Source organism: Tachysurus fulvidraco, chromosome 18 (assembly GCF_022655615.1).
Source record: "Tachysurus fulvidraco isolate hzauxx_2018 chromosome 18, HZAU_PFXX_2.0, whole genome shotgun sequence".
In the NCBI taxonomy this organism is placed as follows: domain Eukaryota; kingdom Metazoa; phylum Chordata; class Actinopteri; order Siluriformes; family Bagridae; genus Tachysurus; species Tachysurus fulvidraco.
The window spans coordinates 13,722,763-13,734,063 of NC_062535.1; the positions used below are offsets into that span (position 1 = coordinate 13,722,763).

An 11,301-nucleotide genomic window follows, 5' to 3' on the forward strand; every position below is an offset into this window, starting at 1 on the left:
TTAAATAAAAAATTAAAATTTCAACTTTATTTTTAGAAACAGTTTATAAAAACAGCAACTTATTCAAATTCTTTATCTTATACGTACATATATACATAGTTCAATCAAGATGTTACAATTAAAATCAACCTCTAATGCCCAATGTCAATTTCTTGTCATACACTTTCATGGTTTAATAAACTGAATAAAAACACAGCCCTTGTTTTTCACGCCTGTGTCCAGCCCTCTGTCCTGAGATAGCGTAGCATGTCCTTGTAGCCTTCTTGATGCAACTCTTGCATTCGGAGCAAGGGCGGCGGGAACAAGGCCTGGTTCAGGCGTTTGATGTTCTCCGTGGAAAGCTGAGAGGTGAATCAAAGCAAAGGCAAAAAAGATCAGCACCTCTGCTCCAAGCGCACACTGCGTACCAAATATATTCTTATAAAACATTGACGAATGTTGCTCGGGCGGTGGTGGCGGCTCACAATGGTTGTTAGATTAGATCCCAATTACAGGGTTGGTGTGGAGTGAATAAAGAAAAAAGAAAAAAAACAAACTGCAGAAATTAAAAAATAATCAGTTACAGGGCGAAACTGTCAGCAAATTGCAAAGGTGGTAATAAAATAAAAATCCTATCATGGGTTTATAAAAATGTATATATATATATAGGGGGAGAAGATTAGTTTTCTTCCCCAAAAGTCCTTCCTGTTTGTTTTCTATTACATTTGTTTAGATAAAAACAGCACAAATTCTCCATTATTTCTAAAAACGATTGCCTACTGTAGATGAATCGGCTATTAACTGAAACTAAAGACAGATTTTTTTAAACCACACATTTATGTTGATAGAGTGAATCCTATCTGATGTCTAATAACTGACTAATCTACATTTACAGCATTTAGCAGACGCCCTTATCCAGAGCTACTTACATTTTTATCACATTTTTATACAACTGAGCAGTTGAGGGTTAAGGGCCTTGCTCAGGGGCCCAGCAGTGGCAGCTTGGTGGACATAGGAATCGAACTCACGGCCTTCTGATTGGTAGCCCAACACCTTAACCATTAGGCTACAGTATAATGGTTCATACAAGTCCTGACTTTGATTTTTTACAAGTTTACAAGCCGTAAGTCCGATTGGGAAACGAGTTTCTGACTTGGGGGCGAGTCGGTAAGAAAACGCGATGGATTTCAGTTGTTTTGTCACTTTCTAGAGATACAGTTTATAAACCATTTCAGATTCTGTTTGGAGTTATATAAGAGAAGATACTTCTCCATCTTGCTCTGATCTAAGTGACTTGCACTCGCTGTCATGATTACGATTTCCTGACCCCCAGGAAGATTTGAGTAACACGGTATGGTAAGAGACAGCAGGCTATTTGTAGTTCAGACTCACTGTAACCGTCATGTTCGCCAGTCTAAGCTTCAGCTTGCTGCGGCCCACGTGAGGCGGACACACGTCTTGCTGGCCGCTGAACGGAGACACGGTGATGGTCCGTCCCACGGCGAGGACGGGAAGACTGTCTGTAAATCCCCCGTCCATCCACTTCTACTGGAATGAAATGCGAGTGTGTGTGTTTACAGGTTAGAAATAACAGATTTAATATAAACGTCGCCCAACATCAGGTATACTGACACGTGGAACTGAAGCGCTGTGGCTACATTCGCTGACTGCCATCTGACAATTAAGCTTCCCGAAGGAACATGACATACACACACATACACATATAGCGCACACACACACACACACACACACACACACAGAGCGGGTTCAGAGCTGAGATGCTCACACACACTAAATCACGTTACCTGGCCATGGAATTCCACTGGCTTTACTCCTGCATACAGAGGAACAAAGCTGCTGGCCAGAAGAACCTGCAGGACAAACAGACACCATGATCAGAGGGCGAGAAAAAAATGAGGAAAGAGCGAGAGAAAGCGCCAGAGCGTACAAGAGCAAACAGGCAGAGAAAATGAATGAGTGTGTGACAGAGCAGGAAAAAAACAAGAGGACCGCTACAGGGAGAAATAAAGGAAAACAGGATAAAGTACAGATGGGAGAGAGAGAAAGAGAAAGAGAGAAAGAAAAGCATGGTGAAGAATGAAAGTAAAAAAATAATAAGTTAGAGACGAGAAAGAGAGAGAGAGAAAGGCCTAAAGCAAGAGAAGAATAATAATAAAGTGGATGCGGCACGAGACAAAGCGACAAGAACAAAGATGAAGGAAAGAGAGAGAATGAGAGAGGAAAGTAACACAGTGATAATAAAATCAGGGTGTCAGTGTGAAAGATCACATTGTGTGTTAAATTACTGCTTACAGCATCACTTACTGATGTGCCCTCATCCACCGGCCCCTCAGAGCTGATCTATAAATCATTCGCAGTTACCCTGAGGAGTGTGAATACCTTAATGAGGTGTTCTCTGGAGAGGAAGCTGGACACCATGCTGTTCCTCCCCGTGCTGCAGTTGGTTAGGGAGACGTGCAGGCGCTCGCTGGCCAACAGGTGAGCGTCAGGAGGCAGGATTCGGTCGATGCCGCCTCTGGAGACCGGGGACAAGACACACGCTCGTTTGTCATCTCTACATAATTAACAACGCCGCCAATTCTCCCCAAACGCCATCCCATAATTACACAATCTGTTTGGCCAAGCTGCTTCGGTCACAACGCGGGAGGTGATGGAATTCAGTTTTGGATTTTTTCTTTTTTTTTACCAGATGGATGGAGACCTCGGTCACAGTTTATCTGAAGCTAAGGCAAGTTTTGTTTTTTGTTTTTTTATTGCAGTGTCAGTTTTATCTGTGTTCCCACATACACACACACACACGTGCACAGAACTTTTCACTCAGATCTTTTTTTCTGAAAGACCTGATATGGCTGTGGTAGGAGATACGCTCCTGCTCGCTGCGCCCAAAACAGCATCGCTGAGTCATATTTCATGGCTCGGCAAAATGAACCCGTTCTGAAGGACATGCATTGAGTTACCTCAAGGTCAAGATGGTCTTGTTCACTCTCGAACACTTACACACACACACACACACACACACACACACACACACACACACACACACACTTATCCTCGTAGCACAAGGACGTTCTCTCTTTCTCGCTCAAAAATCACCATGCTGATGTTGTTATTGAATATCTAACGCTGGTCTGGAAAAAAAACTAAAAACTAAAATCTCCAGCCAAATGCTGGGTAAGGGGAAAAACGGATGGAATCACAAGTGCGAGTTTCACAGAGGCGATTAAGTTAATGTACAGGCTTATTCGTCTGTTTTACGAGCCGTGCCTCGCCAGCAGGGGGGGAAACGTGTGATAATGGTTGAACAATAAATGAAGGCTGACCGCCCATTTTGGCACTAAACTTCAAGGACCCTGAAACACAAACGCTATTAGACAGGCTGAAATGTGTTTTGGCTCTTGAGTCGAAAAAGACACACTGTGCATGAAAAACATAGAGCTGCCGTCATCATGTCATCTACTTTATATATAATAAACAAAACAAAAACAACAACACAAACACAACACATTTCATTTCCACATGAAATGATATAAAAAAAAGTGCAAATGGACTTGAAGCCACTCAGATGTGGATTATTTCTATATAGCTTTAGTGTCTGGAGTCTTATTATTATTATTATTATTACACTCCAATCAATTTGCCAGTGATTACAACATTTTGTTTATTTACTAACAACAACTAAATCACTCATTTTAATGATTTGTAGTCAGATTTAATGTTGTGGAACGTCTGTTTTTTTACTTGTGTTATCGCTGTGATAGTACAGCTCACTCCCTCACCAGCACGCTCCAATTCTCTCTCTCTTAAAAAACAGAAAGACTAGTGCTTTCACTTTATTACTGAGAGCCTGGAAAGTATAAAATACTCCTAAATACTTTCCTGTGCTGGGAAAATGTGTAAAGCACTGTGACAGTTTCAAGCTTTAACACTCGAGACTTGTTCCAGAACTGTTAGATAAATAAGTGCTTCTTCTAATTTAATTGATATATTATTGATATTTATACACATTTATGTAATTATAAACCTTATATAGGTTAATAAAGGTTTATATTTCTATAAATGTGTATAAATATCAATACACACATTATATATATATATATATACTGTATATGTTTGTGTAATATTTTTATATATTAAATAAATTATATATATAAAATCAATACACATAAATATATATACACACCCATTTTTATTTATTTGAACATATTATTATTTATTATAGTTATATATAGAAAGCTAGTATGTGAACATATATGTATGTGTGTATGTATATATTTCCAGTTATTTTTTTTATTATATGTTTTTATTATTTTTATTATATTTATTTATCATTTATTATTATTTATTATTAATTTATTATTTTTTTTTATATATTTTTTTTATATTTTATTTTTTTTGTGTGTTTCTCTGCACATTATGACTAAGAGCAATTTTAACCCTTTATATGTCCTGTACAGTAGCATAAGCAGTAACTGACAATAAATCTGATCATATCAGACGTTACAGTCGGAACCAGCGGTTAGACGAAAATAACGCAAACCCCGTGACCAATCAGATTCGAGCATTCACATTTAACGATCCTGTAATCATCCAAGTCAAAAACACTATACAATTCATCTAACTAAGGGCTAATCCTTAGATTAAATCAGATAAATAATTCCATTCTAAGATCATCACCCACAATCGCAATTCTTCTTCTTTACCTTTGGAGATCTTTCTGAGACGGAGCTTATTTCAGACTTAAAAAGACATAAGCAAAGGGACTGAAAAGCGGCTTCTACTAGTTACACTCTACTGGGACTCATACTGCTGCTATTATGGTAACAAAAAAAAACAACAACAAAAAAAAACCAACTAAAACCAATTCCCTACATGTTTAAAGTTGCTACTGATGACATGTTACATGACATGAGATTTTACAGATGTGTGTGTTTAAGGTATATCTTAAATCTAAGAAGGGAAAAAAAAACAAAAACAAACAACAACAACAACAAAAAACGATAATAGAAATCTATGTACATTCAATGTAAGATTTGAGAGATTATATGTAGTGCTAATATTATACAAGTGCAAATATTTTAGAAATAAACCAATTAGGTGTGTGCTGTTTTAGGAAAATAATCAATGACGGTGTGACGTGGTGTAAAATCTGCTTTTCTCTAAAACTATCTAGTTTCTATTATCACTTATGTTATACTGTAGCAGCCATAAATTCTTGCTGGTCAGGGAGCCTCACCCAGGACTCGGCAGACCCCTGCGAACAGAGCTGTAATAAATCTAGTACTAATGTTTCATATGTTTTCTAACTGGTGAGCTATATTGAGTGTTTAGAAATAAACGTAACCGTTATGCAGTTGGAATATCTACAGAGACGGCCAGGACGGTGCCCAGAAAATGAGGGTTGATTGAGCACTCGGTGACTGCCGTGTTTAAATCGAAATGCATTTTCAGTACCGTTTTACTGGAATCATTCCACTGCTACTGAATAGAAGCTTTCAACTTGAGACCTCACTGATTGCACCTGGTTTAATAATCATAGTGCTTTTATTGTGCGTTCTGTGCTTATTGCTTGTGCTGTTGAAACACATTGAGTTAGATTTCATCAACTCAGAATGGGTCAATACTATACAATACAATATACAGATACAATATCCATCTATCTATCTATCCATCCATCCAAGCACCCAACCCACCCACCCATCTCCACAAAATTCATCAAGGCCTGCTGTGAGATCTGGCACCAAGACCTTAGCAGCAGTTGTCCTTCCTTGGAGCACTTTTAAGACACCCAACAAAACCTGGTCACCTAATGACCAAAACCTTGATTTGCCATAATGCTCACTGGTCTTTAAAATGCATCACATTCGTATATTTACACATTTTTCCTGCTTCTATGGGGCTTTTTTACACCTGGTCACTTCATGCGTTTTCTGTGATCGGATAGCTATGCGATCGTAAAAAGACCAGGTCTAAATACCCTCCGAAAAATCTGATCGTTCAAACCCCTTCAGGAGGTGGTCTGGGACGTATTTCAGATGAAACTGGACAGGTGTAAATAAATGTGGTTGTTCAAGCCACATACGTCAGCGCTATACTCCTCCCAAACGGAAGTACGTCACTCGCAATTGACTCCCGAGTCGTGCATCGCGCCAGAAACCCCATAATACCCCAGAAATGAGGTAAAATATATTTGCATTTTGGGTGGGAGTAGAAAGATCGGATTGATATCCGATTCGGCAAGAGGCATTGATGTGGCCTAATGTAAATGGAACAGTTTTAACAAATCAGATAGCTATCGGATCAGAGAAAAGTGACCAAATGTAAAAAGGCCCTAACACATCAGCTTCGACAACTGACTGTTCACATGCTGCCTAATATAATCTCTGACAGGTGCCATTGTAATCATTTTTTTACATTTCATGGCTGCTGACCTCACCTCAGCTCAAGCATGAAGTCGTATCCCGGCGTCATCGCACCAAGCTTCTGTTTTCTGACATTGCTGGCAAATCTGTAGGTAAATTCTTTGCAATGCTGAAGGAGAAGAGAAGACAACATTTAAATGGTTTCAGCAAATTGTTTAATATTTAATATGAGTCAGAATATTTTCCTGAAGGTGAAGCACCATTTGAGAAGGATAACTTTCATTATTTTCATCGTGTCGTCGACTTCAGTTATTCTTGTTGAGATCAGACCCATGTGGGTTTTGTGCTCCTTTTTTTATTTGTTGTTGTCATTATTGTTTACATTGTCGTTGTGATCGTTGCTGCTGCTTTGGTCGTTTGTGCCTCTATTGTTATCGTCATCGACGTCATTGTCATCGTTGTTGTCACTGTCATCGGTGTCACTGCTTTTATTGTGTTACTGTTGTTTTAACTTTTATGGCTGTTGTGGTTAACTCTACCTCCAGCTTGTCGGGAGCTGTGATGAGGACAGCAGCCACCAGAGCTCCAGCTGATGCCCCAGCGCAGGCTCTTAAACACGACATCAGCTGGTGCCCGTGTGTGAGAAGAGCATCGACTGCGCCAAGCTGATAGATACCCAGAAAGCCACAAGCAGCAAAGGACAGGTTGACCCCCACCATCACTGCATCTCTGAGGGAAATCAGAATGTTTTACAGATTACTTTCATCATTCAGTCAAGCCATCCCTTTCTTATTGTGTTCAAGCTAATACACACACATTTATATTTTGTTTTCATGAAGATTCCAGGGGAACAAGAAGAAGAACAAATCCTTGGGATCACACAATTAGGTAACATTCACTTTTAATAATCAACAGTCTTTAATATACTCTCTCTCTTAAATAAACATAATTATAATACTGGGCCTCAGTTAAGTGCATCGAGTTTTTAAGCCCATTATTCATTATTCTAGCACAAAACTATGCAGATTAAAATTATTATAATACAATTATGTTTTATTATTCTTATTATTATTATTATTCTTATTGTTCTTATTATTATTATTATTATTATTGTTCTTATTATTATTATACCTGCTTCCTACTCAAGTAAATAAAATTGACATTGATTAACCAGGTTCATGAAAATAAAATGAACATTTTTTTTTCAAGGTTTTTTTTCCCACTTTATAACAACAATAATTTATTCCTAAATAACTCACCGTCCCTCACCACAGCGACCTGACTACGTTTAAACCTAAAAACATGCAGAAAACGCGTTTCCGCTTTACTTCCTGGTTTAAACAGGTTTCAAAATAAAAGGCTGATTGTGTATCGTGAGAACAGCTGTGTACTAACGTGCAATAGTATGTACAGTAGGACACACACACACACACACACACACACACACACACACACACACACACACACACACACACACACACACACACACACACAAATGGATTAGCCTTATACTAATTCTGTTAGATGGTTTACTATAAATAATCAATATATTAAACAGTAAATTTGATAGATAGATAGATAGATAGATAGATAGATAGATAGATAGATAGATAGATAGATAGATAGATAGATAGATAGATAGAATATTTTAGCAGTAGAAGGTAAATGACCATCTACTCTATTTTTAATTGTTTTAACAACAATTCATGGAAAATAATGAATGTTAAATTCATTCCTCTGATAAATACTAATACTGATATTGATCATTTCTCATCAGTGAATGAGACGAAGAAGATCGGGCTCCTAAATCACTTGTGCTGTCATTGAATGATTAATTACTATCATTTATATTACATATTACTCTAATTAAGGATGAAAAGCCAACTCAGGCAAATCCACGACCGACGTCAAGCGCTTCTATCACAAACAAGTTGTCGGTTGCTATGGAGCACTAGCATTAGCACTAGCACACCCTGATTTGTTTGTTATTTGAGGACTTGAATGACTGTGGATTCAGAGGAGAAAAATTTTGGGAAAGAAACAAAATAATCTTAAACGTAGAGAAGAAAAATTGTAAGGAAACTTACACAGAAGTAAAGAGAATGCTGAGATCAAATGAGTTCATGGGTAAGGTGAAAAGACTGAGGAAAAGGCTCATAATTAAAAAGGTCATCTTAACAGCTTTTGTGAATTATTTGGGTCCTTTATATTAACAGTGATTTGCTACTTCAAAATTTGGTGGCTTTAAAGTTATTTTACCGCTTTTACGAAAAAGATGTGGTTCTTCCCCAAACTGTTGCCACAAAGTTGGAAGCATGCAATTGACTAGATTTCACTTCACTGGATCTAAGAGGCCCAAAGCTCTTTCATCACTTCTTTCAATGGCCTTGTGCACAAAGCATGATTCATCTAAACATAGTTTGCCAACGTTGATGTGGAAAAACTCAAATGATCCCTGGCCATAACCCCACTGAACACATTTAGGATGAACTGGAAGCCTGATTGCATCCCAGGCCTTGCATCAGTGTCTGATCTCACTAATGCTCTTGTAGCTGGATAATCACAAATCCTCACAGCCATACTCCAACATCTAGAGCAAAAACGTCCCAGAAGATTGGTGGTTACTGTAACAGCAACTCCATTAATGCCCATAGCTTTGCAATGAGCACGTATGTGCTTTCGTCACTATCCTGAGGGCTCCAAATATCTCTATCTTTGCTAAATTAGTTAAATGCACGAGGTACAGACAGATGTGTGCAGTGGTATGGATTCAGAAGAAGAAATTGGTATGATGCTAGCATGGTGTGTCACTCCTTCTGTTTATGCTGGATAGTTCTGGATATGTCACTATTTGGCCAGTATCCTGTGGTGCGTATCTTCTTAAAACTTGTTAGTGGAGTTTGAAAAGTTATTCAAGGAAGCTATGCCTGTCCTTATAAAAGTGCTTGATCTTCTCAAGCAGGATGGGCCTAAAACAAATTCCCTCCCTGTCAGTCTGCTAAAACTCTCGGCCACACAATAGATAGAGGCATTAGCGTGACAGTCGGTGCAGCTCTTGAGAGACAGAAAACACATCCTTTATAAAGAAGCATAGCTGGCTAAAGATCCGTTAGCCCTTTTGTGGTTGAGCTCTAATTGTTCTCGCCTTGACTGGACTGAAGTTTAATCACTCAGCATTGTCAGCGTACAAGGCAAAAGCCATCGGGAATGTGCACGACCAGATTCATCAACACTCCTAGAGAAAATGTACTGGCCAGATTTAGTGGTTAACCTGCTATAACATTTCTAAGTCATGACCACGCTGTGTAAAATCTCAGAGGTGCAGTCCTGTTACATGCCTTATTTATACCACTAGCTGAATATCAACCTGCTGTGAGCTGAATTCTCAGGCATGCGATTTTCTATAAATTTTATCAAATGCAATAAAATACATATTTTATATTAATTTTTTTTTCAACACCAGGGATTGTGCATGGCATGGTACTGTAGAGTATGTCTTAGACCATGTCTAAGACCATAATATTATCATTCTGTTGCTATGATGTTTTATAGTACCTATAGTCAAGTGCAGAATTATTGGCACCTTTCAAGAAGCTGTCAAAAAATAGGCAACTAAATAAACTAGTTAGTGTTTTCTAACAATAATTCCCCATGTGCTTTGTTTTTAATAAATGTTCATCTCAAAACCATATTTCAAAATGATTATAATTTTAAGTAATAACAATAGAAGTAAAATAAAATAAAAAATAAAATAAAAGCACACTCTTTTTTTTTAATGAATAAATTGTTCTACCATTGATGCTATTTCCTGTTCCAACAGATGGTTAAACTTCTACAACTGTGAAATAGTCACCTGTTGGTGAAAAAAGAAAATCAAATAATACCAGAAAATTACCACAAAAGCTCACAGAATTTCCTGGATGATTGATATGTCAGCTCTTGTGAAAAAAGATTAAATCATGTATTTTGGTGTAGAACCAGGATATGTTAGCTTCAAAGCCTGATTGTATCTTCCAGAAGGTTATGATTTAGTCTTAGCTGTCATTCATATGTCATGTACTGTAATTTATTACTTCAGCAACTCTACCTGTATTTCTATACAAGTTTTTACTGTATGTTGTCCCCATTATTCAGGGGTTTCCTCTGGGTTCTCTGGTTTCCTCCAACAGTTCAAAGACGTTGGTCGTTGACAGAATAGCATCGCTAAATTGTCCATAGTGTGTAAATAGGTGTGCCACCCAGAGTGTCAACTGCTTTGTTCCCTGAGCCCACTGGGATATTATCTGTGACTCTCTGTGACTCTTTGTAGAATTAGAAGCACAGAAAATGGACGGATGGATGATGACAGCACTAGATGTACAGGTATACAAAATCCATGGGTAAGATTTACGATAGCAATGTAGAAAGGTACAGTATTATGTATGTGAGGTTTGTTTTTACTACACTACTCTATGAGCTAAAGGGTAAGACCATGGTGGAGAATGAAAGTGTCACAGGTTAGCTATGAGTTTGAGAATTTGTACATCTGGCTCTAAACCAAAAAATTTTTTTCAGTGTGAAACCGTCAGGACACAAGTATCGGTGCATTGCGTTTATTTATTTGGCGGGTGCTTTTTTATTCGAGTATTGTACAAGCGAGGTGGAAGGCAAGTTAAGCATTGAGGTATTAAAGGAAACAGCAGAATACATTTCCAACAGCTGACTAGAGCTCAGTTCTTCACATGCATCTCCCAGTCAGCACTTAGAGTTTCCCAGCATGCTTGGCCTCAAGGCCTCTGGTGTGTCACCACAAATTTACCATTCCTTTACTCTTCCTCTTGCGTCTGTGTAATGCAGAATGTAGTTATAGTCTCAGCAGGGAATAAAAGTCTGTGTGTGTTCAGTTGTGTAAATAATGGAGACACAAGTGTGTGTTCAAGGTGATGGAACGTGTTGTGGTCTA

The 11,301-nt window shown here is 38.1% G+C and overlaps 1 protein-coding gene across 1 annotated transcript; it reads right to left on the reverse strand.

The window, feature by feature from the left end:
* On the reverse strand, window positions 1–7,737 carry pnpla4 (patatin-like phospholipase domain containing 4). The gene is made up of 7 exons (XM_027161222.2): window positions 7,619–7,737; window positions 6,899–7,088; window positions 6,434–6,528; window positions 2,380–2,515; window positions 1,785–1,850; window positions 1,372–1,524; window positions 1–341 (listed from the first exon to the last, which is right to left on the reverse strand). Exons 2-7 carry the CDS (start codon window positions 7,076–7,078, stop codon window positions 207–209), a joined length of 765 nt encoding a protein of 254 aa, XP_027017023.1. The 5' UTR covers window positions 7,079–7,088; window positions 7,619–7,737; the 3' UTR covers window positions 1–206.
* Window positions 7,738–11,301: the final 3,564 nt, after the last annotated feature.

Bases quoted from the DNA above. Each gene is read 5' to 3' on its own strand.
- pnpla4 (XM_027161222.2), bottom strand. From the start codon at position 7,078: ATGGTGGGGGTCAACCTGTCCTTTGCTGCTTGTGGCTTTCTGGGTATC. The intron at 1,851-2,379 runs GTATTCACACTC...TTTGTCCTGCAG, and splicing joins CCAGAGAACACCTCATTAAG to GTTCTTCTGGCCAGCAGCTT. The intron at 1,525-1,784 runs GTAACGTGATTT...TCATTCCAGTAG, and splicing joins CAGTGGAATTCCATGGCCAG to AAGTGGATGGACGGGGGATT.